The sequence below is a fragment of the Pimephales promelas genome, chromosome 13 (assembly GCF_988280905.1).
Source record: "Pimephales promelas chromosome 13, fPimPro1.hap1.1, whole genome shotgun sequence".
In the NCBI taxonomy this organism is placed as follows: Eukaryota; Metazoa; Chordata; class Actinopteri; order Cypriniformes; family Leuciscidae; genus Pimephales; species Pimephales promelas.
In genome coordinates, this window is record NC_142781.1 from 22,966,938 (window position 1) to 22,991,502 (window position 24,565).

The 24,565-nt window shown below is 38.0% G+C and overlaps 1 protein-coding gene across 7 annotated transcripts in view; it reads right to left on the bottom strand.

Moving 5' to 3' along the window:
- ryr3 (ryanodine receptor 3) overlaps positions 1-24,565 on the bottom strand; it is a 110,447-nt gene that overhangs the window by 33,119 nt on the left and 52,763 nt on the right. For 2 of the 7 annotated variants that reach the window (XM_089118654.1, XM_089118649.1), the window contains 46 exons: positions 24,334-24,554; positions 24,103-24,193; positions 22,748-22,888; positions 22,219-22,382; positions 22,052-22,130; positions 21,846-21,935; positions 21,617-21,763; positions 21,468-21,527; positions 21,317-21,392; positions 21,103-21,226; positions 20,299-20,414; positions 20,138-20,205; positions 19,893-20,014; positions 19,575-19,624; positions 19,430-19,490; positions 19,103-19,341; positions 18,873-18,954; positions 18,647-18,777; positions 18,151-18,468; positions 17,804-18,044; positions 17,551-17,638; positions 17,371-17,463; positions 17,046-17,216; positions 16,903-16,962; positions 16,690-16,824; positions 15,480-15,592; positions 12,728-13,100; positions 11,138-11,250; positions 11,000-11,051; positions 10,846-10,905; positions 10,028-10,127; positions 9,878-9,957; positions 9,709-9,785; positions 9,549-9,622; positions 7,450-7,467; positions 6,569-6,649; positions 6,281-6,369; positions 6,049-6,177; positions 5,855-5,959; positions 5,683-5,764; positions 4,307-5,607; positions 3,244-3,287; positions 2,980-3,145; positions 2,817-2,903; positions 2,484-2,684; positions 2,242-2,372 (listed from right to left, as the gene is read on the bottom strand). In XM_089118654.1, the coding sequence (XP_088974780.1) occupies positions 2,242-2,372; positions 2,484-2,684; positions 2,817-2,903; positions 2,980-3,145; positions 3,244-3,287; positions 4,307-5,607; positions 5,683-5,764; positions 5,855-5,959; positions 6,049-6,177; positions 6,281-6,369; positions 6,569-6,649; positions 7,450-7,467; positions 9,549-9,622; positions 9,709-9,785; positions 9,878-9,957; positions 10,028-10,127; positions 10,846-10,905; positions 11,000-11,051; positions 11,138-11,250; positions 12,728-13,100; positions 15,480-15,592; positions 16,690-16,824; positions 16,903-16,962; positions 17,046-17,216; positions 17,371-17,463; positions 17,551-17,638; positions 17,804-18,044; positions 18,151-18,468; positions 18,647-18,777; positions 18,873-18,954; positions 19,103-19,341; positions 19,430-19,490; positions 19,575-19,624; positions 19,893-20,014; positions 20,138-20,205; positions 20,299-20,414; positions 21,103-21,226; positions 21,317-21,392; positions 21,468-21,527; positions 21,617-21,763; positions 21,846-21,935; positions 22,052-22,130; positions 22,219-22,382; positions 22,748-22,888; positions 24,103-24,193; positions 24,334-24,554 (6,644 nt within the window). Of the gene's footprint in view, positions 1-2,241; positions 2,373-2,483; positions 2,685-2,816; positions 2,904-2,979; positions 3,146-3,243; positions 3,288-4,306; positions 5,608-5,682; positions 5,765-5,854; positions 5,960-6,048; positions 6,178-6,280; positions 6,370-6,568; positions 6,650-7,449; positions 7,468-9,548; positions 9,623-9,708; positions 9,786-9,877; positions 9,958-10,027; positions 10,128-10,845; positions 10,906-10,999; positions 11,052-11,137; positions 11,251-12,727; positions 13,101-13,466; positions 13,567-15,479; positions 15,593-16,689; positions 16,825-16,902; positions 16,963-17,045; positions 17,217-17,370; positions 17,464-17,550; positions 17,639-17,803; positions 18,045-18,150; positions 18,469-18,646; positions 18,778-18,872; positions 18,955-19,102; positions 19,342-19,429; positions 19,491-19,574; positions 19,625-19,892; positions 20,015-20,137; positions 20,206-20,298; positions 20,415-21,102; positions 21,227-21,316; positions 21,393-21,467; positions 21,528-21,616; positions 21,764-21,845; positions 21,936-22,051; positions 22,131-22,218; positions 22,383-22,747; positions 22,889-24,102; positions 24,194-24,333; positions 24,555-24,565 lie in introns of all 7 variants that reach the window. The other 5 variants (XM_089118656.1, XM_089118650.1, XM_089118655.1 and 2 more) reach the window with 3 other exon arrangements.

Genomic DNA, 24,565 nt, shown 5'->3' on the forward strand with positions numbered 1-24,565 from the left:
CAAAAAACGAAAGGAGTACCACTGTCGTTTTTTTTTTTTTGGGTCGAATTTTTGAGTTTTGATATCTCAGCTCTGGAAGGGTTTAGAGCCTCCATTTTTGCACTCAGGTCTAAGTCTCATGGCCCTCTATCAGAATCCAGAGTTTTGAGAAGATTGGAGAAACGTAATTTTTCGCCCGAAAAAAAAAACAAAAACGAAAGGGGTAGCCTACCACTGTCGTTTTTTTTGGGGTCAAATTTTTGAGTTTCGATATCTCGGCTCTGGAAGGGTCTACAGCCTCCATTTTTGCACTCAGGTTTAAGTCTCATGGCCCTCTATCAGAATCCTGAGTTTTGAGAAGATTGGAGAAACTTAATTTTTCGCCCGAAAAAAAAAAAACGAAAGGGGTACCACTGTCGTTTTTTTTTTTGGGTCGAATTTTTTAATTTCGATATCTCAGCTCTGGAAGGGTCTACAGCCTCCATTTTTGCAGTCAGGTCTAAGTCTCATGGCCCTCTATCAGAATCCAGAGTTTTGAAAAGATTGGAGAAATTTAATTTTTCGCCCGAAAAAAAAAACACGAAAGGGGTACCACTGTCGTTTTTTTTTCGGGTCGAATTTTTGAGTTTCGATATCTCAGCTCTGGAAGGGTCTAGAGCAGGGATGGGCAACTGGCGGCCCGGGTCTTCTTTTCCAATCTTCTTAACTTAATTTTTCGCCCGAAAAAAAAAAAACGAAAGGGGTACCACTGTCGTTTTTTTTTTGGGGTCAAATTTTTGAGTTTCAATATCTCAGCTCTGGAAGGGTCTAGAGCCTCCATTTTTGCACTCAGGTTTAAGTCTCATGGCCCTCTATCAGAATCCCGAGTTTTGAGAAGATTGGAGAAATTTAATTTTTCGCCCGAAAAAAAAAAATGAAAGGGGTACCACTGACGTTTTTTTTTTGGGTCGAATTTTTGAGTTTCGATATCTCAGCTCTGGAAGGGTCTAGAGCTTCCATTTTTGCAGTCAGGTTTAAGTTTCATGGCCCTCTATCAGAATCCAGAGTTTTGAGAAGATTGGAGAAACTTAATTTTTCGCCCGAAAAAAAAACTAAAAACGAAAGGGGTACCACTGTCGTTTTTTTGGGGGGGTCTATTTTTTGAGTTTCGATATCTCAGCTCTGGAAGGGGCTAGAGCCTCCATTTCTGCACTCAGGTCTAAGTCTCATCGCCCTATATCAGAATCCAGAGTTTTGAGAAGATTGGAGAAACTTAATTTTTCGCCCAAAAAAAAAAACCGAAAGGGGTACCACTGTCGTTTTTTGTTTTTTTTTGGGGTCGAAATTTTGAGTTTCTCTGATCTTCTTGAAACTCTGGATTCTGATAGAGGGCCATGGGACTTAGAACTGAGTGCAAAAATGGAGGCTCTAGATACATCAACCCGGTCACACTAAATGCGTCTCGCATTTTACATGCATAGGAAACGCACCGTGTGTAGTATACGTTTGGTTAGGATTATGGCAAGCCAAGAGGTTCAGAATTACACCATAAATTAATCGTGTTTACTGCCATAGTTATTAACATATAGTAAGGATAAGCATGATGTGTATATTGCCTAATTGCAAGCTTGTTTCAGAAAATGGTGACATTTTTTTTCCATCATTATTGAACATCATTATAGGAGTATTAGGTTGAATGAGTTAGAATTAAATGTTTTATTAATCATTAGAAAATAGACATTAGGAAAATTAATTATGCAAGTACTTTTACTTTTAATACTTAAAGTACATTTAAAATCAGGTACTTTTTACTTTTTACTTAAGTATGGTTGTCATTGTGTTACTTCTACTTTTACTAAAGTAAATATTTATCTGGTTATTTGTACTTTTACTTACGTACTGAGATTCAGTACTTTCTCCACCACTGGCACATTCACAACTGATTTCTAACACACACTCACAGCGTTTGCCATGGTCTTGCAGCTATTAGAGCAGAAACAAAAGTTGCTGCTCTCCGTATGTTTTTTGCGCCGTCTCTAGTCGCATTGTACATTATGCAAGCTTACTGTTTTTAATCCATTAGATTGAAAGATCTGAAAAATCTCATACATTTACCCACCCCTAGACCCTTCCCTCGAAAAAATCAGGACAGAAGTGGTTGAAAATGGACAAAAGAGAAAGATTAAAACACCAGGTGTAAACCGGAATGTGTCTCCATCATCTACTTGTGATCCGATTGACCAAATCACTTGAGCCTAAGATAATGCCAAAAGTGTTTCTTACGGAGTTGCAATGACCAAACGATCCCACTGTCCTTTGATGTCATCATCAGACGGCTGCTCGGTAATATACAAACCATCAAACTCAAGCTTCCTAGCGATCTCCTTCTCTCGCTTGAACACGACTAAAGGAACCTAAAGTGAAGAGAAAACAAGGACACGAATCGTGGACACTGTTGTGCAGCATCTGGATTTGACACTCTTAATCCTGTTAAGTATAATCAAACTAGAGGAAACGGGATAAACCTTAAGGCAGTAATATCCAAAGACACAGAGCAAGGAGATGATTGTGTGCGTTATAGCCAAGAAAGTCAAAGTGGGAGCCATGTAGCCAGTGCTCTCCTGAAGAATGAAGTATTCCAATCCTTCGTCATCTTCATCACCCTCCTCCTCTTCTCCACCCCAGGATCCCTCCTCCTCTTCCTCGTCATCGAAACCTCCAGTCACCTTTAGAGTGGCAATATTCAAACGTGTTGGAGAGCAACTAGAGAGCAACTTATAATGTATTGTATACTATAAGTTTCTACTTCATATTTATAGGCACAATTAAAGTTAAAAGAAAAGTTAATTGCATGACACCTTGTAGAAGAGCAGGATGAAGTTGATGGCGAAGGCCACAAACAGAGCCAGAAAACGAAGGTTGTAGAAATTACGAGCCAGGTAGTTCTACAGAGAAGAAGTAAACTTACATTTTTCATGTTTGCCACTTTAACAACAAAATGTGAGTGGAGCTTTTTCTTACTAGAGTTTTGGTTTTGTAGACTTCAAGCACTACAAAGAAACTGGCCATGAATGCTGGAGCGCTTTCTTTTGATGAGCCACGTTTGGCTTTTGGAGCTGGTTTTTCTGCTGCTGGTTCCTCAGGCGTTTGCTCTTTAACCTTGTCTTCTTTCTCCTGATTCTCGGTGCTAAAAAAAAAAAACACCAAAACAAACAACTTTTGTCAAAAAAAAACACATTTTGACAAAAGAAATATGACATTATCTTTTTACAATAGTCAACTTACTCGGCTTTCTCTGGCTCAGATTCTGGCTTCTCTGCTGCTACTTTCTGTGTAATAAAAAACAATATACTTTGGTAAATATAGAAATGGCATGATACACTGCAGTGTTTTCATTCATTAAAATAATTTTCATTTCATTTCATTAAAATAATAGACCAAACTGGCTATTGAAACCATTTTAACAGGAATGAAAAAATACATTTTAACAGGAATGAAATTTAGGCTCTGAGGGATAAAAGCACAGTGGAATTCTGCCGTTGTTAAAAAAAATTACAACGGTTCATCTGACTGAAATCTTTCCAAACATCTTTCACTACACAAAAACTCCATAAAACAAATTTGATAGTTGTTGAAAATGAAATGTGATCTAGAAACTTAAAATGCCATTTTAAAGGAGTAGTTCACTTTAAAAAAAAAAATAAAACTTTTGCTGATAATTTACTGATAAGGTCCAAATGAGGTCCAAATTTTTTTGCTGATAAGGTCCAAATGAGAGTTTCAGTGCAGCTTCAAGGGGCTTTAAACGACACCAGACGATGAATAAGGGTCTTATCTAGTGAAACGATCAGTCGTTTCAAAAATAAATAGAAAGGTTTAAGTTTTATAAGCACAAATGCTCGCCTTGCTCTGTTCTGTGATGAGAGTTTGTGACTCTCCTATTCAAACTGTTTCATCAAAATGAACAAATCTTTTTTCGAGTCATGACTCGAAGGCTCCTAGATAAGACCCTTATTCATCGTCTGGTGTCGTTTAAGCTCTTTGAAGCTGCACTGAAACTCTCATTTGGACCTTGTACCGTTTGGTTCCCAATGAAGTCCATTATATGGAGAAAATCCTGGAATGTTTTCATCAAAAACCTTAATTTCTTTTCAACTGAAGAAAGAAAGACGTGGACATCTTGGATGACATTGGGGTGAGTAAATTATCAGCAAAAGTTTTTTTTTTAAAGTGAACAACTCCTTTAAAGACTGCAAGTATCTCTCCACAGCCTCATTTTCATTTCAGTCATTTTAGTCGGGGACCAGGCTGAAGCCTTGTCGGTGAAACCGGCATATAAGATACAAACCTGGGTTTTCTTCTCAGCAGGGGCACTAACTTCAGTCAGGACTTCACAGACATCGCCCAGACCGGGTTCTGCTCCATGCTTGCCTTCTTTCTTTCCACCAGTATTGAGTAGATCCATGATCATATCCGGCTCCAGCTTCTCAGCACCAGCACCGGTCATCTGCACCATATCTGCCGGCACCACCAGCTCACTGCTCTCAGTTTTTTCTGCTTCCAGTACATCGCCATGGATCCCAAACTGTGTTGGATCAGGCATATTACCCAAAATATCTGTCACTTTCATGTTTTTAGCTCCCTCTACAAAACCCCCTCCAAACATGGAGGACCAAATTATATGGAAGAACCCGAAGATGATGCCGAAAATGCCTTTGAAGAACCCGGTGAAGAGCATCCAGAAGAAGGAGAAGAACCCTGTGATCATTTCTCTGATGGTCAGCTTCTTGAATTTCTTAAACTGCTTCCTCATACTCTTAAATGTCAGCATCTGACGGAAATTAGACATGCTCTTCTTCACAGAGACGCAGGCAGCCGTGAAGGCCGAGGCAGATTCAAGAGATGCGTCTTCCTCCTCAGACAAGCCTTCAAGCAAACTGTGCAACTCCTCATCTTCGTCCTCCTCAGGTCGTTCTGCGGCATCTGACTCGGAGATCTGAGAGGCCAACTGCATTTCAAAAATGGTGTCCTCACAGAAGTTTACGAACATTTCCATCTTCTCGCTCTCACCGCCTTCGTTGACCACATCGAAGATGAACTGTCGTTTGGACTCTTTGACTTGTGGCTTCTCCCACTGGGTTCTGCTAGACTCGCTGATCTCGAAGTAAACCCTCTCAATCCTCTTGGCACCCCCCATGATCTCAATACGGCCCAGGTACGGCTCAAAGTAATTGAGCACGCTTTCAGCCAGGTCTAAGAAGGTGGATAGGCGCGTGTCGTGAGGCATATGTTCCGAAAGGTTAGTGAGAAGCACAACCACGTTGAAGCCGATGTCCTTGGCTGGTTCGTGAAAGCGTTCCACAAACTCCTCGTAGTTGAATATGTCATTTTCATCTGCCTCCACGCAGGAGAGAAGAAACTCGATTTCAGACTGGGTGTATTGCTTCTGGCTCTCCATAGACTTCTGGAACTCTTTCTTAGATATAACGCCTTTGCAATCTGGGTCATACTCCTTGAAGTTATCAGATGTGGTGAGGTCCTTCAGTTTGAGGAACATGTCGAAGAACTTGAGAATCATTTCCACATTGCTGGAGGACTCCACTAAAGTGTCGACCATCTGCTTACCAATAGTTCCATTCACCACATTACCTGTAACGTGCACATAACTATTACTAGTCTCTCACTAGCTCCATTGTGATGCTTGAAAGGTCAATACACACTCACCCTCAAGAAGAGATAACATCATAACCACCATATCCTTCTGCAAATCCATCAGTTCCTTCAATAACTCTATCTGACTAGAATCCTGAAACAAGTGGACAATATTTAGTTTTGAGAGACATCATCTGTTGGTAAAACATAAAAGCTAGACATTAACAGTGCCCTGACGGTTTACCTGTGACAGTTTCATTTGCATGTTTGCGAAAACATGCAGAAACCCAACCACTGCGTCCCACAACCTGCTGTGTGCCAAACTCTGCTGATTCCCGATACAAGGGCCCTAACAAGAGGAAATACAGTATTATGAAATGCAGACATCCATTGAAATCTAACATGCACCGGTGCACTGGTGAAGAGTATATGCATTACCTGAATGTACTCAGTGAGTGAGTTAAAGATTTGTTTGGCTACTGCCAAAGCTTTGGAAAAGTTAAGTTGCCCAGCCTCATCCATGACGTCTTTCCCAGAGTAATACCAGTAGAAATCGCTTATGGATTCCTGGTGGTGAAGACAAGCACAACCAATACCACAGAATGAAGTTGAGAAGCTATGCTGTTTTCATATATATCATGCATCTACATATGCATTTAGTTTGAATTACTTGAAGACGTAATAGGTAGTCCACAGTGCTAATGATGATGTTGACTGTAGTAGTGTTTCCAGTCTGGGTCCGCAAGAAGTTTTGGAAATCTGTTAAGGGAATTTAAAATGGAAAAATAGTAAAGAATAGTCAGACCCAGAATGGGTCATGGAGTTTTTTTTTTGTTTGTTTTTTTCAACAATTTGCTGCAAATTAAATATATTACTTTCTTTAAAAATAAGAAAAATGTATACAGTACTTATATATTTATATTTGTTATATAAATATATATAGACTATTATAGTTTACCATTATTGTGGCCCTCGCACAGAAGTTGCAAAAACCTGAATAGATCCTTTGTAAAGTCATCATTTTGTAGTACTTTGGAACCTTAAAATATGACAGAGAAATGAAATTATTTCTGGGCCATATGGTTAAAGCAAAACTAACTAACAAATTTACATCAGTCTCAAGCAAGCAGGTGACTAGCACATATTTTGGGAGCTTGCTTCACTTAGGATGAGGAGCTTTAGATTGCAGGCTCGCAACAGCATCCTAAGAGCTGACTGGAGAAAGAAAAGCTTGTCGATTAATACACAGAAATTTCAAGAAGCTGGGTTAGCGAGGTAACTTTCACAAGGATGGTGTACAGTATGCTGGAGATACAAACAGATTATACTGCAACTTGACAAAAATAGTGCTATATTTTGTAGAATTTAATTATTATATACTGCACACATAAAGAGGAGATCCTGTTGTATTTATTGTGTTCTACACAATATCATACTTGTGAAAGTTAGTCATGTGAAGAACCAGCTTTGTGAAATAGCCACAGGTTCACGGCCTGGCAAAGCTCTTTGCTCATTTTATAGCTGTGCTCTAATCTTTAGCTGAGTGTACACCTATTTTTAACATGTTTTCATCTTTTTCAACAAAATATGAGTACAGATGATTCATAATGTTCACATGGAAGAACATTTTTCCCCCCCATTGAGTCTACTAGTTTAGTAAATGGAGTTAGGTAAATGAGCCTGGCTTTGGTATCTTAATACTGTCGGCATGCATTAGTTTCTACAAGCACTGAAGAGTAGTACATTCATATCACTAGTAGCAGGAGAAGAGACAAGTTACAAGAAAGGGAAACATGCCAGGGAACCGCATTAAGAAATGAGTAGCTAAACTTTATTTACCCCGCTCTCTCATGTTGGCTGCAATCCAGTATAAAATGATGGAAAACAAACAAAGAGAGCAGACATAAGCAAATGGAGAGACTAATTTTCAGAAAGAAAAAAGAGGAGTCATTAAACTTTTAGTCAGAGGATGGACATGCAGTTACAGATGTGAACAGAGACAGACTTCAGACGTGTTTCATGAAATGTAAGACCAAAGAAACTAAAGTTGGACCACATACTCTGTAACACATACAGCATATTATTCACTGGGATTGGACAAGGCTTTATTTGTTTAGTTGTGAGTACACAGTCATTCTGAAAAAGCAGTAGTTAAAGAAGGTGTTAGTATTATTTCCAGTGCAGTGATTTCAATCATGTACTGTATCATACTTGATATCTGATGCCTTTCATTTGTTTTCATTTGTTATCTGATGCCAAAGGCAACAATATGGCTAGTAAAATAAAGCTATTAGGTTACACTCATCAAGCCTTGAATATGTCTAGGTTAATATTTCTAAATAAAATGCATATTTTGTATGCAGTTCTATGAAAAAAACTGCTAATCGTATATAAATTATCTCTTCATTACATTAATGCTGAATTTACTTAAAATTAGGGCTGTAAAACGATTAATCGCGATTAATCGCATCCAAAATAAAAGTTTGTCTTTACATAATATATGTGGGTGCACTGTGTATAATTATTTTGTATATATATAAATACACACACATGCATGACTATATTTAAGAAAAATATATTATTTATAGATAAAATGTTTATATAATATAAATTATATATAAATCTATATACAGTACATACATGAAAATATTTCTTAAACATATACAAGCATGTGTGTGTATTTATATATGTACAAAATAATTATACACAGTGCACCCACATATATTATGTAAAGACAAACTTTTATTTTGGATGCGATTAATCGCGATTAATCGTTTGACAGCCCTACTTAAAATGTAACTTAATACATTGTGCAAATTTTTGTTCCACAACAAATTAATTTAATTTGTTTAAAAAATCTGAAATGATCTGGAAATGATTCTCATTATTTATAGTAATTATAATCTAATGAGAAAAATCATTGAGAATAATATAAATTGCAAACATCTGGGTGGATTACAGTATGAGGAGGACTTGTCAAGAAAATCATGTCTCAATGCAAAAAAAAAAAAAAAAAAATTGTTTCAGTAAACCAGTGTTGACATTTCTTTATTTTTTGTGCACAGCATCATCACACTACTGTGGTCCTTCATTTCACCCTTGAAGATGAAGCTATTGAATTGCTGGATAATAAAACACATAGGGCCCTATCATACACCCGGCGCCAGGCGCAATGCCAAGTATTTTTCGCTAGTTTCAGCCGCACACAGTTATAATTTGATGTCCTATGCCACATTGTAGCAAATGTATTTGAGCCCTTTTGAGTGTGCCCATGGCCGTTCTGGTTTGAAAACGAGGTGTGTTCAGGCGCATTGTTGGCGCCTTGCAATTTTAAGGCAACTGAAATAGACTGTAATATTGTACGAAGTATTTTTGTAAGCGAATCCGCCATGTAAATAGTGAATTCACATGGCGCAAGTGCAACTGGCTTTTAAAGGGAATGGGAGATGAGACTCTGATTGGTTTATTGCTCATTAAGAGAACCCTTTTAGACCATGCGCGCTGACCGTTTTCCTGTCGTTAAACTAGCAAAAGTGGATTCGGACACAGCCTATGAGCGCTATGCGCTTTAGACCATGTGCTTAGAACGTTAAAATAGGGCCCCTAATGTTAATGGTATACCATAGACATTTGACATTGCACAAGAAGAATACTGCAACTTCCATTGTTGCAGTGACTCCATGTACACACATTAACAATGCACTTCACAAAGTTATGAGGGTGCAGCATTTGCCAGCTAGCCAAAGGACCAGAACTGGTACCACTTTCAATCATGACAGTACTAAAAAAGCAAATATACATTCTTAACACAAAACTTTTGTCTGTATTGTAGTATAATGGCAGGACAGATATTATGCAGATGTTGTTATCAAATACATTAATTACTTATGGTATTCATTAAAATTGCAGATAGAGAAGAATAAAGCTTATTGGCTTACCTGATCCCTCTTCAGTCATCATTCCAAGACTCTCTGCTTTATTTTGCCTTTCAAACGCATTCAAATCCAGCACACTGTCAGAGATAAAGAGATACTGTCAAAATTAATAATCACAGTAGGGTCAAATAGATATTCAGTGCAGGTCTGTGTTCACACCCACCTACAAGACATCATTAGTCCAGATAAACTTTTAAAGAAGCCGGCATCTCGCTTTTCCTTCAAATAATCCAGCATTTTCTAAAAAAAAAAATGATAAAGTATAAGTATTTACTGAGTTTAGTATCCTCTGTGGGACAAAATAATATGATCTACCCAGTCAAGCTCTTTACCTGCTGGACGAGAACGTTGCCTCCGTTTAGGATGGAAATACCAAGTTTAAGGGTGCCAGTCACCATAGGACCAAGTCGGCCTGTAAACAAACAAACAATGCTATAGAAAATCGAATGGAGTGAAAGCAGGTCAGCAATAGAGAAGTGTACCTTTACTGGCACTGATCATCTGTAGCACCATTTCAGCAGCCCCACGGGCATGAAGTCTGGCCTGCTGGTACAGAATCTTCTGCTTCTCCATTTCTTTTTCCTGTGAGCCAAGACAAACGCATTAAAATTGACCAGAATATTGCTTACAGTCCATGAAACATCATATGAATTATTTTTATTGGTGTTTTGTGTGACAATACAGATTACATTGATGATAAGGTAAACAGTAAGATATTGTCCTTTATTAATACCTTCCATGATCCCTTTAAACTCAAATGGACAAGAAGCCAGAAAATTAAGAATTATTTTTTTTTTAAATAAATAGATTATAGATTAGAGAATAGAATAGATTATTCATTGTCAGTTACCAGTGAGCAACGTAGGCCTTCAATGTAGTTCAAAACAGGATCCCAATAAAGAATTTAAGTGAGCCAGAGAGTGAGCATCTTAACTTTTCCAGTCTAATACAGTAAAAAAAAAAAAAAATCCTGTATCTACCCATCATGTGTCAGGGGTGAAGCAAGCTTCCACTTAAAAGGATAACCTGTCTGGCCAGGATCGATGTAAAAGCAACAACCTTGCGATCTTGGGCTGTTAAAGTGGACACCCAGCAGAGGGATCAGGGCCAATTTTAGTGTTGAGAGCTTTTTTAAGTGGTCAATGTTTGCTACAGTCACTCGTGTCCGGGAAAGGAATGTGTCCAATTGGTCACTGGTGCTCTGATTAGTACTTTACACTGTGGTAAACCCTACCTGGCACATATGGAAGAGGAGTGTACCTGTTTATATACATTATTTTTTAATTTAGGAATTGAATACCTCAAAAGTTTTTTCTTTTCCTTCCTCTTCTTCTTCTTCTTCCTCATTCTCAGCACAGCTCTGTAAATGAAAATTTAGATTGATTGAATATTAACTCTTTGAAACAATAGCAATTGAATTTAGAAGGATTAATTGGATTCAATCCAACACTGACTTTTGCCATCATGTCAGCATATGCAATAAAGAGAGGATCCTCTTCTAGGAAACTGCAAAACCACAGTAAGAAAATCAGTTGTATATCCATTATTAAATGAACATGTGTTCACTTACAGCACATATATGAAAACATCACCTTCTTTCCGTCAGAGCATTGTGACTGAAGTGAAGGATGAGCTGATGAAGAGGGTCTGGCTGAACTTCAGCTTCCTCTTCCTCTTCTTCCTCTACCACAGCCATAGGAGTTTTCTGTAGGAAGAGCCACTGAAGTTATGAAGACTGCACTTCCCACAATCTGTTGATCACCAGCTTTCTCTCTAACTTGACTCCACACAAGCAAATGTGAACTTTTTTTTATATATATAAACCTTGGTTTTCTTAACACCAGTCATTTATATTTTTATAAGCACATCCACCAGTTGAAATCAAAATAAAGCAAATGACTATGCACTAACACACCCTGACACTTCAATCACTCTCTCAATAAAACCATGCTCATCTGCTCCAGTGCCAGTGTTATGCTAAATTCAGAATTTATGAATTAGCTCCCCTTTAATCAACGAGTGTAAATTTTAGTTCATGGTCATGTCCCAAGGGGTGATTAACTGGAATTTGAAATTAGAATTACAAACAAAGGAAATTATTGAATTACAATACACATTTCATGTGTCCAACACAACTACAAAATGTTCATTTTTCACTCATCCATAAATACCATTCCAAAATGACAATGAATTTATATGAATTCATTCCCATTCTGCTTCTAATTCTACTTTAGGAGCTAAATTCTCAATTCTAAATGGTGCACAACCCTGAACAAATAACTTTTATAATGTTACAAATCAAACCATACCATCACATACATCAAAAGAGCTTATTAAAAACACAACGGAAAATCTGTTCTCCTCATCACGAGAATAAACATGAAATAAACACATGTGACACTTTATGCAAATTAGTTTCATTCCAGTCATTTTCAGCATTACGACTCCAATACTTTGCTTCCTGATCTTGTGACAAGGGTTTAAATTAGACATGCAGATATTTTACACAAAGACACACTTAAATGTAATCAAGATCAGTGTCTCTCTGTTCAGGTCCCGTGAAGCCACTTTGAATCAACATTTTAAAACTTCTGCTATGTTACTTGGATCAGATGTGCTGCACAACTGGGTTAAATTTGTTGGATCCTGGAAGTCCACGGAGCCTGAGCTGAGAAACACTTGTTCGGATGACATCGTGGTCTGAGCATGGTCAATGGGGTCTGGTTGGATGCGCCAGAATTACACAAGTACCAATGGCCAGCTCAGGATAAGCATGCAAATTCACATGGAGACACGGCAATGGAAATGGCTTTGCAGTGTATGTTAAGTGTTACATGATGTTAACGAACTTGTTTCATTATTAAAACAAATAATAAATATTACTAAAAGGGTGTCTTCATAAGATTTTAACAATGAGTGCCCGATTATCAAAGTTTACCATTAAACATAATAATAACAATAATAATTCATTCTGTTAAAAATTTCATTACATATTTTTATAAATATATATTTAAGACGCACAAATCAGGTGGTTCAATTTAGAATGCAGACTAAACTTTAGCTGAGACATGATCTCTACATGAGGTGAACATGCCACCGACTCTCACAAACGAGACTTACGAAAGAAAGACGACACTCAAAGAACAAATCAGAGCGTCGCGGGGAACGTCTGCCCCTCTTACCAAAGCTGCGCTGAAACGGACTGCTTTTCTAGTGAGATGGCGGGGACTGAGGCTCAGCCGAAACTCATGCATGCCTTGGCTGCTGTGCCTCGGTCTGTAGTGTGTCACGCAACCAGCAGAGCTGAACACAGGCCAGGATGAGTACATGAGGCGGGCAGAGACGTGCTCCCGCGCCTGAGCAGACACGGTGCTTGCCGCAGAGCATTCAGCCGCCGAGAAGGCACCAGCGGGCGCACACAGCACACGGGGCAGCGCTGATGCCAGCCCGGTACTTACTGCCAGGTCCTGCACTAGCTTCTCCTCAAAGGAGTACTCCTCTGTCTCTATCCAAAGTCTCTGATAGCCACTGAGGAAGAGGTTAATTGAGCGATGCCTGAGAAGTGGGGGGGGGAGAGGGAGGTTAAGAGGAAGATGAGGGAAGGAGGTGCATTCTGTGGTGTGAGAGGAAGATGTACAGTCCATGGCCTGATCTGACTGGTCACCTTAATGAGGACCTCCATGAAAGCACGGCTACCGTCTAAATGATCATTGTCGCTTGGAGACTTGTCATCAGGTGAACAACCTTCCACCCGCTCTGAAACTGCCTGTCGCTACGTAAAGTTAAGAGACCCGTGGGAAACGGAAGGTGACCATTCAGAGTGGCGGCGCTAACTGTATGCTTGTGCTCAGCCCTTAGCTTGGAGAATGGAGGAGGAGGAGGAGGAGGTTGGGATCATGAGTTCTCTAAGTCTCACATTACCGTTAGAATGGAGAACAGACGGTCAAAGCTGGAGGTATGGTACACCTTTTCCAGCCAAACGTACCGATAGCCATTCAGGAAGTAATTATTATTTTTGTATCTGAAGTGTGTTATGGAGACAATAGAAAGGCACAGTTTTTAGAAGGAGGAAGAAAGGAGCACGGAAAAACACCAAGAAAACACATTTAAACAGAATGACACTAGAGCAGGGGTCTCTAACCTTACTTCATTTAAAAGTTACTTTTTAAAAATGAAAGTGGCCGAGAGCAACTGTTGTTTTTATTGTGCATCATAACTAGAAAATAAACAACATGAAAAAATTTCATATCACAGTTATAGTAAACAAAATGCGTAAGGTTATCATGGTATTGTTAAAATGTGCTGAAAATGAAATGACAAATCTAAAAAAATAAAATAAACATCCCATTTCAGCCTAAAAAGAGTCAAAACGATATATTAACAATTCGTAAACTCTACAGATTCAAATTAACAACAAAAATTTGTTTATGGAAGAGAAGAAATAGCGCTCTTTCCTCAGTAAAGGGTTAGTTCACCCACAAATGAAAATTCTGTCAAGTTGTTCCAAACCTGTGTGAATTTCTATCGATATATCGATTTGTTTTTGTGTGTTCAGCAGAAGATAGAAATTCATACACATTTGGAACAACTTTAGGGTGAGTAAATAATGACAAATCTTTCATTTTTGGATAACCTATCCGTTAACCTCTGTAAAGAAGTGCTGCACTTATAAACTAGCTTATTAGGCAATACACGGAGGGAAGATGAAAAGCAAATACCACTTTTCTGAAGACAGTTGGTTCCCTCTCAGATATTCGTTTTTTCATTCATTCATTCATTCATTCATCTCATTTTTCTTAGCACTCTACCTACTGTCATTTTTTGACAAAAACAAAGCCTACACTGCACATTTTTCAGATTGCGACAATCAAATCCAGGTTCAATGTTAATTAAAATATGAAACGATAATATTTGTACTGAATTTTAAAAGAGCAACTTGGATGGAAAAGCCAAGAGGCTCAAATTAGGCACACACATCTTTAGCCTATATCTGTAAAGAAAAACTCACTCTCCCATTCCTCATGAAAATAGCATATTTTTTCCCTGTTCTTTGCTTAAACGTTGTCTTTAATCATCCAGATGCAAACAAAGTTTTCTAGTTAATACTGCCTTGTAGCCGGATAAACATGATGACATGCTTGATTGAAACTTCCTGATAGCTTTTTTCCCCCTGTTGTTGGTTGTTATGCTGTTATATTGTAATTACATCTGCATGTTCATAAATAAAACAAATAACCTCATGGTCGATATGTCAAATAAATACTTGATTTGCAACAGAGCGGGCGGGACAACGGTCTATATTAGCTCAATCTGACTGGATGAAAACTACGGCTGTGTCCGAAATCACATACTCTCGAGTTGATTGCTTCCTTCCTTTAAATAAATAATGACTTCATGACCGCTAAAAAAAAATATTCTACATAGTTTGAATGTGTGTAGTTTGACATACTACATTCGCCATGTTATCAATATCATGTGACCTACCAGCTTGCGTTGCTTCACTACCATTCACAAATCCTCTCCCGTGGCCTCATGGGATATTAAAGTGTCCATCGTATGCACACTACAGAATCTCGTGGGAAGTACAGTAGTAGGTCATCTGGGTACATCTGCCTACTCTTTTATGAGTACTATGAATTGTGACATACTTTTGTCATACACTGTTTTTCGTCAACTATATACTAGGGAAGTATGCGATTCCGGATGCAGCCATTGTCTTGGCGAGCTACCTCCAATTTGGCCACGAGCTACTGGTAGCTCACGAGCAACGTGTTGGAGACCCCTGCACTAGAGGGAGTACGGAATGCATTCAGATGCATTTGGAAGGAAGGAATAGCTTTCAAGGAAACTTTCAGAAGTATCTACTGTCAATTGAATGCTGTGAATGTATATTGCAAAGTTGGAATAGTAATACAAAGGCTTCCAAGAACATACCTTGGTAAGTTGTAGAGTGGTGCCATTCGGAAACAGGCCACTACGGCACGCTTTCGTTGCTTTGACAGCAGCTTCTGAAACACCATCTTCTTGTTCCTAAGAGGCAGCTCAACCTGAGAGTGAAATAAATGGTTAATAAAAAAAATGTCAGTATTCATTTATAAGTCTACTTGCTGTGGATGACGAAACACTCACTAAATAAGATCAAGATGATAACATCTCTTTTAAATAAATCACAATTTGGAGTTCATACAAAATACTAATAAAACTAATACAATTAGGGTTGTTGATCGATTAAAAAAAGATCACAGAGTTATAAATATATTTTCCCATTAAATCTACAAATAGATGTAGGAGAAACACAAAGAAAGTATTTTGCATATTTTTTTATAAAGTAGGCCTACTATAAATGACGGCTAAATTGTCATATTAGTTTTATTTATCTTACAAAACATCTTACAGAACATTACAAATATTACAACAACTTTTAATTTTAATGTACCTAAAACTTAAAAGCTGTGAGGGGCGCACAAACAGTGTGATCATCATACATTGCAACGGTAGCCGAAAGGATAATATACTGTATGCATAATGTAGGATATAGGGATGCACGATATATCGGCCAGCATATCGGTATCGGCCGATATATGTTCATTTTTAATGTTATCGTTATCGGCCTGGTAAGAAAATGTGGCCGATATATTAAAGCCGATAAATAATGTATTATTCCCTTCAGCCTTCAGCACTTGTTGAGCACTGTTTATGTTTTTGAATTTCTTGAAATATGATTGAAATCTCTTCAAAAAATGAATATACGGTTCGGTACAACATGTGCAGCGCAAATCTGTCATATCGGCTATACAACACTATAATGAGAACATCATTATAATTGTGAGCTTGGGACATGGATTTAATTGTGAGACTTTTGTATTTGTAATCACGCTCTCAAAATTAGATAAAAATTTGGATTTAAGTTTATCGGCCGATATATATCGGTTATCGGCTTTCAAATATAAAGTATTATCGGTATCGGCTAAAATGTTCATATCGGTGCATCCCTAATAGGATTAATAAATGCTGTTACGGTATTTTTTTTTTCCTGATAACTGATGCATTAACTAATTGAACCTGTTAAGTGTTTCCCAAATAAACAAGGTAGGCAGATGTGTAATGGCATTATATGAGCATGATGGATTTATGCCTAATGTACCTGATCAAGGTGGTAGACAGCAGCAGAGATGGCCTGAACTCTCTCCACATTTTGCTCTGGGTCTGGAGCTCCCTCACTCTTCACCACAACATCTTTATAGAGGTTCAGCTGCCACTGCACTGCTGGATCTGCCGACTGTGATGAGAAAGACCAATAAACCACTGTCAACATTTCAGCATCTAATCATGTATGTTAGACTTTGCTGCTTCAGACCTTCTCCTGAAGATGGAGGTTCTTCCTCAGGTAATCCTTAACCTCATCATCTGTGTCTTTCTGTTAAAGGGAGATATTGTAAGAGGCTAGTTGGAGATCACTTATCAAGCATAATAAGACAACAACACATACAGTACACTCACCAGACTGTAACGGATCTTGGCGAGGGAAATGAGCTCCTGGTCTCCAGGAGTGCACATGTTCAGGCCAATGGGCATCATCTTCTTGTGAGCTGCTACGATAAGGGAAGTCTGGATGGAGTACAACTCTCCTCTTCTTTTTTTCCCTCTTCTCTCTTGGTCCTGACCTCCAGACTAGTTTTAGAAAGCAATATATCTTAAACACATATGGATATCTAAATCTTATAATGGCTTTTTGTTTTCATGAGCACATGTTTACGGGGTAATTAGCTCAGAGCTTTTGGGTCCAATTTAGTATAGCAGACAATTACTTTAAAAACATACTTACCTTTGACATCTTCGTCTTGCTGTCTCCAGTAAGGAATGCCAGGTTGTTAATTTCATTTTGCACCACAAAATTTTGCTCTTCCCTTTTAAAGTTCTATGAACAAAGAGCAGAAACAGCTTTTGGAAGTCTTTTATTTGCAAGTCTTTAAAACTATTCTTTGAAGCAATACAGAGAACTTACATGAGATTTACACCATAGAATGAAAATCTCCGACACCATATTGAAAAGTTCAGTTGAATCTGAATCTGGTTCCTTCAACCATTTGGATCTAGATTGTCAAAAGAGAGCTGGTCATGGTTTTGGAAAGCTCATGACTTTTATTTAATGACTATATAACTACATAAAACCATAAGCAATAAAAATGCATATATTGTTTTCATTATTGTTTATTGAAAACGTTTAGCAGCTCGCTCTCAGGTTATAGCATAAATACCTGTTGTTGTCCACATAACGAATGAGCATCGGATAGAAGGCATACAGATCCCTGCAGAGAACAGAAAACTCATCCAGAATCTGCAGTTCAGCTTCCTGAGTGTCTAATCTGCTTTCGGCCTTCAGCATCTCCTCCTCAGTCACTATCTTCACTGTTTTCTTCTTCAGTTTCTCCAGCGTTGGCAGGAAGTGCCCTCTCAGGAGATCTGGGCCAGCCCTGCTAATGATCGGCTGGGTGTATACTGCATATGAGGGAGTTGACAGATATTGGAGAATTGTCCTGATATGTTGTGATCATCCTGTTTTAAAGCAGGCTAAACATCATTTCCAATTCAAATTCACCCTCACCTGCAAGTCTTTTCATCCAGGGGGCGTTATCAATGCCAAGGTTGTTGTTTAGAATCTTTAGGATATTGCCCAGGATGAGGCTGAGATGCTCAGATGTGACAGTTGTGCAGCAATTGGCATCAGCTGGCGAGTTATCTGGACCTTTAGCCCACCAGTAAGACAGGTAGTTACACAACATGGGAAGGATGACCTCGATGACCTGTGGCATCTCTGTATAGCGTGCTCCAGATTCAGAAATTTCCCCAATGTCCTTCATTAGGCCGTCAAGCTGAGGCATCTCATGACACATCTCATCCACGGTGTCTGGCATGCTCAAAACTGTAAAACATTCAGTATTAGCGTTGGGAATTTTTGAAATCATGTTTTTTCTTTAGAAAAAAAATACAAATTTGCCAATTATGATTGGCTGCAAATGAACCATATTTTCATTCTATGGTTTCTTTCTGAATTCCAAATGATTTAAAATAGTCTCAGATCCTGAAAATAGTATACTCACTAGCTCGTTCTCTTGGTGTCTTGGTGTTGAAGACAGATAGGGGATTGTGCATATTTAGGTGGGGTTCCAGGAAAGCAACAGGCATGGCTCCAACCAGGGTAGATAAACATTCACCCAGCGAGGGCAGCTGTCTGTAAAAAACAACATATTGGTCTCAATTTCAAGAAGAAATGGATAGCTCCATCAGAAAAAAAAAAGTTCCCTCAGAAGTAAAGTTTTTTTGTACTTTTCCACATAGATGTTCTTGCCACTGCCCAGTGAGTACAGGCTGGTCAGGATGCGGTAGCAGGACAGTTGAATGTCATCCACTAAAACATACAAGGGCAAATATTTTGAGAAATATAATCAAATCATGGCATGCAAATCCCTTTTTTTTTTGTCTGGACTGAATACACTGTGTGTTTTTGATTCACTAAAAAGAACCAATTCATGAGACTAACATCATAGCTCACTTACATAGCAACACTGATCCAAACTGGTGTTGGGTAATATGCTGAAAGACAACCGTCAGGATGGGCAGCAGGGCCACTGTGGTGTAGTTGATGATCTGGGTAACTCCCTTCATCTGAGAGCGCGACTGACCCAACTTCCCCAGCTTCAAGTTCTCCAGAGTTTTCTCCAGGTCTTCTGCTGCATTCTCGAAGAAAGTCCTGACACCAGCCTTCACCAGTTCTGAGCCAGACTTCATTAAAGTCCTACAGTAAGAACAGAATCAGATCAAAACCACTTAGACATCAAATCACCATAGACTGATTCGTATTCCACTGAGATTATGCTCACTACCTGAAGTCAATTGAGCGTGACAGGATGTGTAAGCAGCTCACCATGGTGGTGGAGTCACTTCCTGAAAGAACAAACAGTCTTAAATCAGTGAATTGAGGTATAACCAGGCAAAATGAGGCTCGTTTTTAAAAAAAGAGTGCCTTACCAAAGAGTGAAATCCTATGTCTGACAAGGGCTGCCAGCTTACAGAAAATACTAAGAAAGAATGGTTCAAGTTAGTACATACTATAAATTGCATCCAAATATGCACACTTCTTTGCTACGCAACACATAACACCTCCCCTTCTGATATACTCTATCCTGTAGAGATTTGAAAATATTGAAATTTTTATACTATGAATTGAATGTTAATGAATTATTTATTATTATTGCACCTTCCCAGGACAAACATATATGATAAACATTTATAATGATATGGATTAATATCGTCTCATTCTAAATAACAGAGTTGTAACAACAGCACCTAGTGATCATCTCCTTTTCTTTGTTGGATGCGTAGCCACTGCTGCTAAGGTTGATGTTGGGGGTTGACAGGAAGTACATGCTGTGGTTCTTGAAGTACTGGTCTATGAGGGGCAGCAGGATCTGTGTTTTCACCGATAAAGAGAAAAACCTTTTAAAAACTGGCCTCTAACTCCCATAAAATATGAAGTTTGAAGACTGTTCTGCATATGGTAAAAGAGTGTTTGCTTGAAAACGGAAAGCTACCTTAGCAAAGAACTTGATCTCTTGATCATGGGGAGATTTGTCTGTCTTCCCACTGGAAGCCATAGCCTCTAAAAAGTTATGCAAAGAAAACAACTGATCAACTTTTGATGTAAACAAATCAATCTTCAAATGTTTACAGTATATTTGTCATATTTTCTTACCAAGATGAGCGATAAACTCCTGCGCAGAATCAACATAACTCAAGAGCCTCTTGAGAAACTTGTAGGCAATCCTTTTTTCCATAGAAGAGGAATCTTGCTCCAGGTCCTTCAGACCTCTGCATAAAGAAAAAAAAAACATTAATAAAGAGATCACAAACTGTTGCACAGTTCATGTACTACAGTGCTTCAAGACCCAGATTGAGAAATCAAGTGACGACCCAACACAGTACTAAAATTGTTGTACAAACATAAGAAAAATATTGAATATTAAATATTACTCATGGTGCAAACACTGGGCCAAATTTTGTGTATATAATTATTATTATCTGAATACCTTTTATCTCTGTTTAGTATCTAAGTTTCATTTGGATGTTCTGTATAACAATCAAATAATTGGGTTAGTTTTTGAAAGAATTATCTAATGCTCACCAAGGCTACATTTATTTGATCAAAATTACAGTGAAACTAGTTTAAAAATGGTTTTATTTTATTTATATTTTCAGCAGCCATTACTCCAATTTTCAATGTCTCATGATCCTTCATAAATAATTACAATATGCTGATTTGGTGCTCAAGAAACGTTTTTGTATTGTTTTTATCAATGTTAAAAACAGCTTGTTTAATTTTTTTTGTGAATGAATTGAAAGTATAAAAGAACAGCACTTATTTGAAATATAAATATCTTGTAACATTATTAATATATAAATGAACTCATGCCAAATAAAAGTAAAATTTCCCTACTTATTTCTTTTATTATTATTTTTTTTTTTGAATATACAAGAAAAAAATAGTTAGTGCACTGACCTGCTGATGGCATATCCATTGACCTGTAGAAATTTAAAGAGCTCCTGGGCCTTCTCTCTGTCTCTGTACTTCTCCTTTGCCGTCAGTGTGTCGTACGGTACCAACAATGGATGACTTCCTCCTCCTTTCAATGACAACACACAATGAGTCGATGCACCTGGGACTGCTTAGACAGGATTGAGCCAAACAGACTTTTCCTGGAGAAAAGCGTCACCTTTACTGTCAAGTTCCTTCTTCTTCTTCTTTGCCCAAATGTTGTGGTAATTTTCTGCAACTGTTTCAACCATTGCCTGTTGAAATAATTACTGGTTTAATACACAGAATATGAGCTATATATTGTTTTTAACAATCTGATTCACACTTGCCTGTAGTTCCCTTGATAGAATAACATTTTCCAAATCTTGTGGGGCTGGATTAAACTCACCCTGTAAAGAGAAGAAGAGGCAACTCAGTGTCCTAAATGCATTGATTTGTTGATAAACACTATAAATAAAGAAACTCTGTCCTCCGTTACCTGTGAGGACTCTGATACTTTGCGTTGTTTTTCTGTTTCCTTTTGCTGCAACTTGGCCTCTCCTTCCCTGGTCCTCTCAATGTTCCATCCCATTGCCAACATGCTCTTTATAGTCTCTTTCACAGGATAGCGATAAGTCTCCCTTTCCTATACAAAGTGACATATTTGAGTAGATTCAGCTTTGCATTTATGTTAGAGACAAAAGTCAATACAGAAAATGTATGTGTACCTTTTCACTTAGTGCTTTGTATGGTTTCAGAAGCGGATGAGTTTTAGCGTTGTCATCTAATTTATCCCCCGCAGACCAGCCAAGAGCGATCTATCACCATACAAGATAAAACAAGCAGTCATCCTTTATCTAATTCAACAGAAGAAGAGCTCCAGTGACACAATGAACACGTAAGATTAATGAGATGAGTTGTAACATTGTCCAACCTTCTCAGAGGACCATTTCTCGTGAGTATGCTCCGCAAACTTGCTTGCAATGTAATCTAGTTTTTCAGGGAGCAAGATGCTGAAAAACAGAACAGTATGTAATGAAGTCCACATAATAAAAAATTGAAATGAAAGGATGCAAATTTCAGTGTTTCTACAGTACTTACTTAGCAGTGCTAACAGGCTGGGGGTCGAAGTTGCCTTGTGCATCCACAGAGGCCTGCTTAACTAATGTGGAACCTGGACTGGAGTCCACGTAGTCAGGTGGTAATGCACCGGCTATGGCACTCAGACACGGCATGGCCATTTTGAAAAGCTCTGCATCATATTTCTGCAAGACAGAATATGGAGTCAAAGAGCAGGGTTTGATAACATCTTTGTGGATTAATTAATTTAGTGAAATAACTTTTAATTATATTTATAGTAGGGCTAAAAATGTAATGTTTTCATTTATCGTTATTAATTATAAAAAATAACTTGACTTGACAAGATGACCTCAATTGACAAGATGACCTCAAAAGTGTACCTTGACCAACAATTTACAAATTATAGCAGACTCCAAATCAACCTTTTTAATGTCTATCCAATGCACTTTATGTCATAATAATTAATAATCATTTGTATTATAAGTCATTACTAAGAATACATTGTTTGTTTGATTGACACCCCAAATTTACACTGAAGTTTGTTTTGTACCTTTTGAGATAGAGAGTCAAAAAGTCCCCAGAAGAGTTTCTTGGTGAGGTGGAGTTCCTCCTCTGATGCCATTCCATAGCTGCCCAGGCCCGTTGGCAGACAATAGTACTTCCAATTCTGCTCATAGTGATTTGTCAAAAGCTGCAAGGATAAACAGATATGTGGATTAGGCTGTCAACATTCAGTATACTTTAAATAATATTCAAGTATTGTCTTAAAAATAGAATAAAGGTTGATATTATATTTGGATTTAATTTAGGGGATTGTATTGGTTCACGGTTACTAAATAATTAAAGGGTGTATGGTCTACCAAGCACTCTTCTGATAACTTTGCCCTGTGGTAGGGGTGAGACGGCTACCAGCAGAGAAAGAAGGTGCTGAAATTGAGAGGAGAGTATTAACTGCTAACACCTGCCTATCAAAGGCTCACGAAATGGGAAGGATCTGTGGTGACTCATATTGACAGTTGCATCAGATAATGTGAAATCCAGATGCTCTGTGTGTTTGCAGGGTGTGTGAAGCTGTCAAATCACAAAAGTTATAACTGTTTGTCGAGTGACTGTAATGAAGAGTTATCAGGTAAACACACTGACAAAATAAGTCCTTAATGCAATTAGCAGGGAACACATCTTGTGGGTCAGAGTGCATCTGGCATACTTGATTTAGTTCTTTAAAATGTCAACTTGGTGTTTTGATTTGTTTGGTAACAACACTCATCACCACCATTTGATCATCATGATAAATCACTGCTGACATGATAAAAAGAAAATGTACACAAAAATCTGTATTTGTGAATAGGGTGAAACTTACATAGTAATTTAAAAATTGAAAATGGCACATTTGCATTTAAAAGAATGACTATTTAAATAGTCTTTAGTTAAACTTTAGAAACTTTAGTAGAATTGCATGTGGCTAGTGAATAAGATTCAGGTTTTGTGCTGAAACTATGTTTAGTGAATTTGCCTCTTAAGGTTTTATTAAAGGTGATGAAATGTACACTACCATTGTGGGTCAAGGTTTTTTTTTTTAATAATTCAGTTAAGCAAGATTGCATTAAATATATCAAAAGTGACAATCAATGTATAACTGTTACAGAAGATTTCTATTTCAAATCAATGCTGTTATTTTGAATTTTCTACTTATCAGTCCTAAAAAACATCAATAATTAGAACAAATGTTTCTCAAGCACCATATAAGCATATCAAAATGATTTCTGAAGGAGTGTGACACTCAAGACATTAAAATGAAATAAAATTTGACAATAAAAATTTATTTAAAAAACATTTTTAAAAAATGCAATAACCCGAAACGTTTGAACATTTTGAACATTGACATTTATGGTTCTCTAGACTCACATTAATGGGCATCTTGCAGTACTCTGTAAGCTGTGGGACATCAAACACAAGACGACGCAAAAGTTGCTGTAGCATTGATGGCCGCAGATGCCTGTAGAAAGTATAAACATCAGATGATACCAAACCTCTACTTGAGTGTTATCTATATAGCATGAAAATGCAGTTTGAGTTTTCACTGAGCTGAGGAAGTCATCCCAGCCTCTTAGCTAAAGGTTTTCAGGAGGTTCTTACATGCAGATGGCCATTAGACATTCATCAATAGCATCTCTCTGGGCCTTGGTGAGTGATCGGCCCTTTGAGAGGCGATAGATGGTGTGAAGCGTGGAGTCAACGAGCATTGCATGGTGCTCAGTGTGCGCGAACAGATGAGCACAGCGGGTCAACAGAGGCAGCACTGCTGATCCAATGTACCGGTTCATGGCCAGGGCTGTCTCAGTAGTCCTGAGCACCTCCTGATGAACCC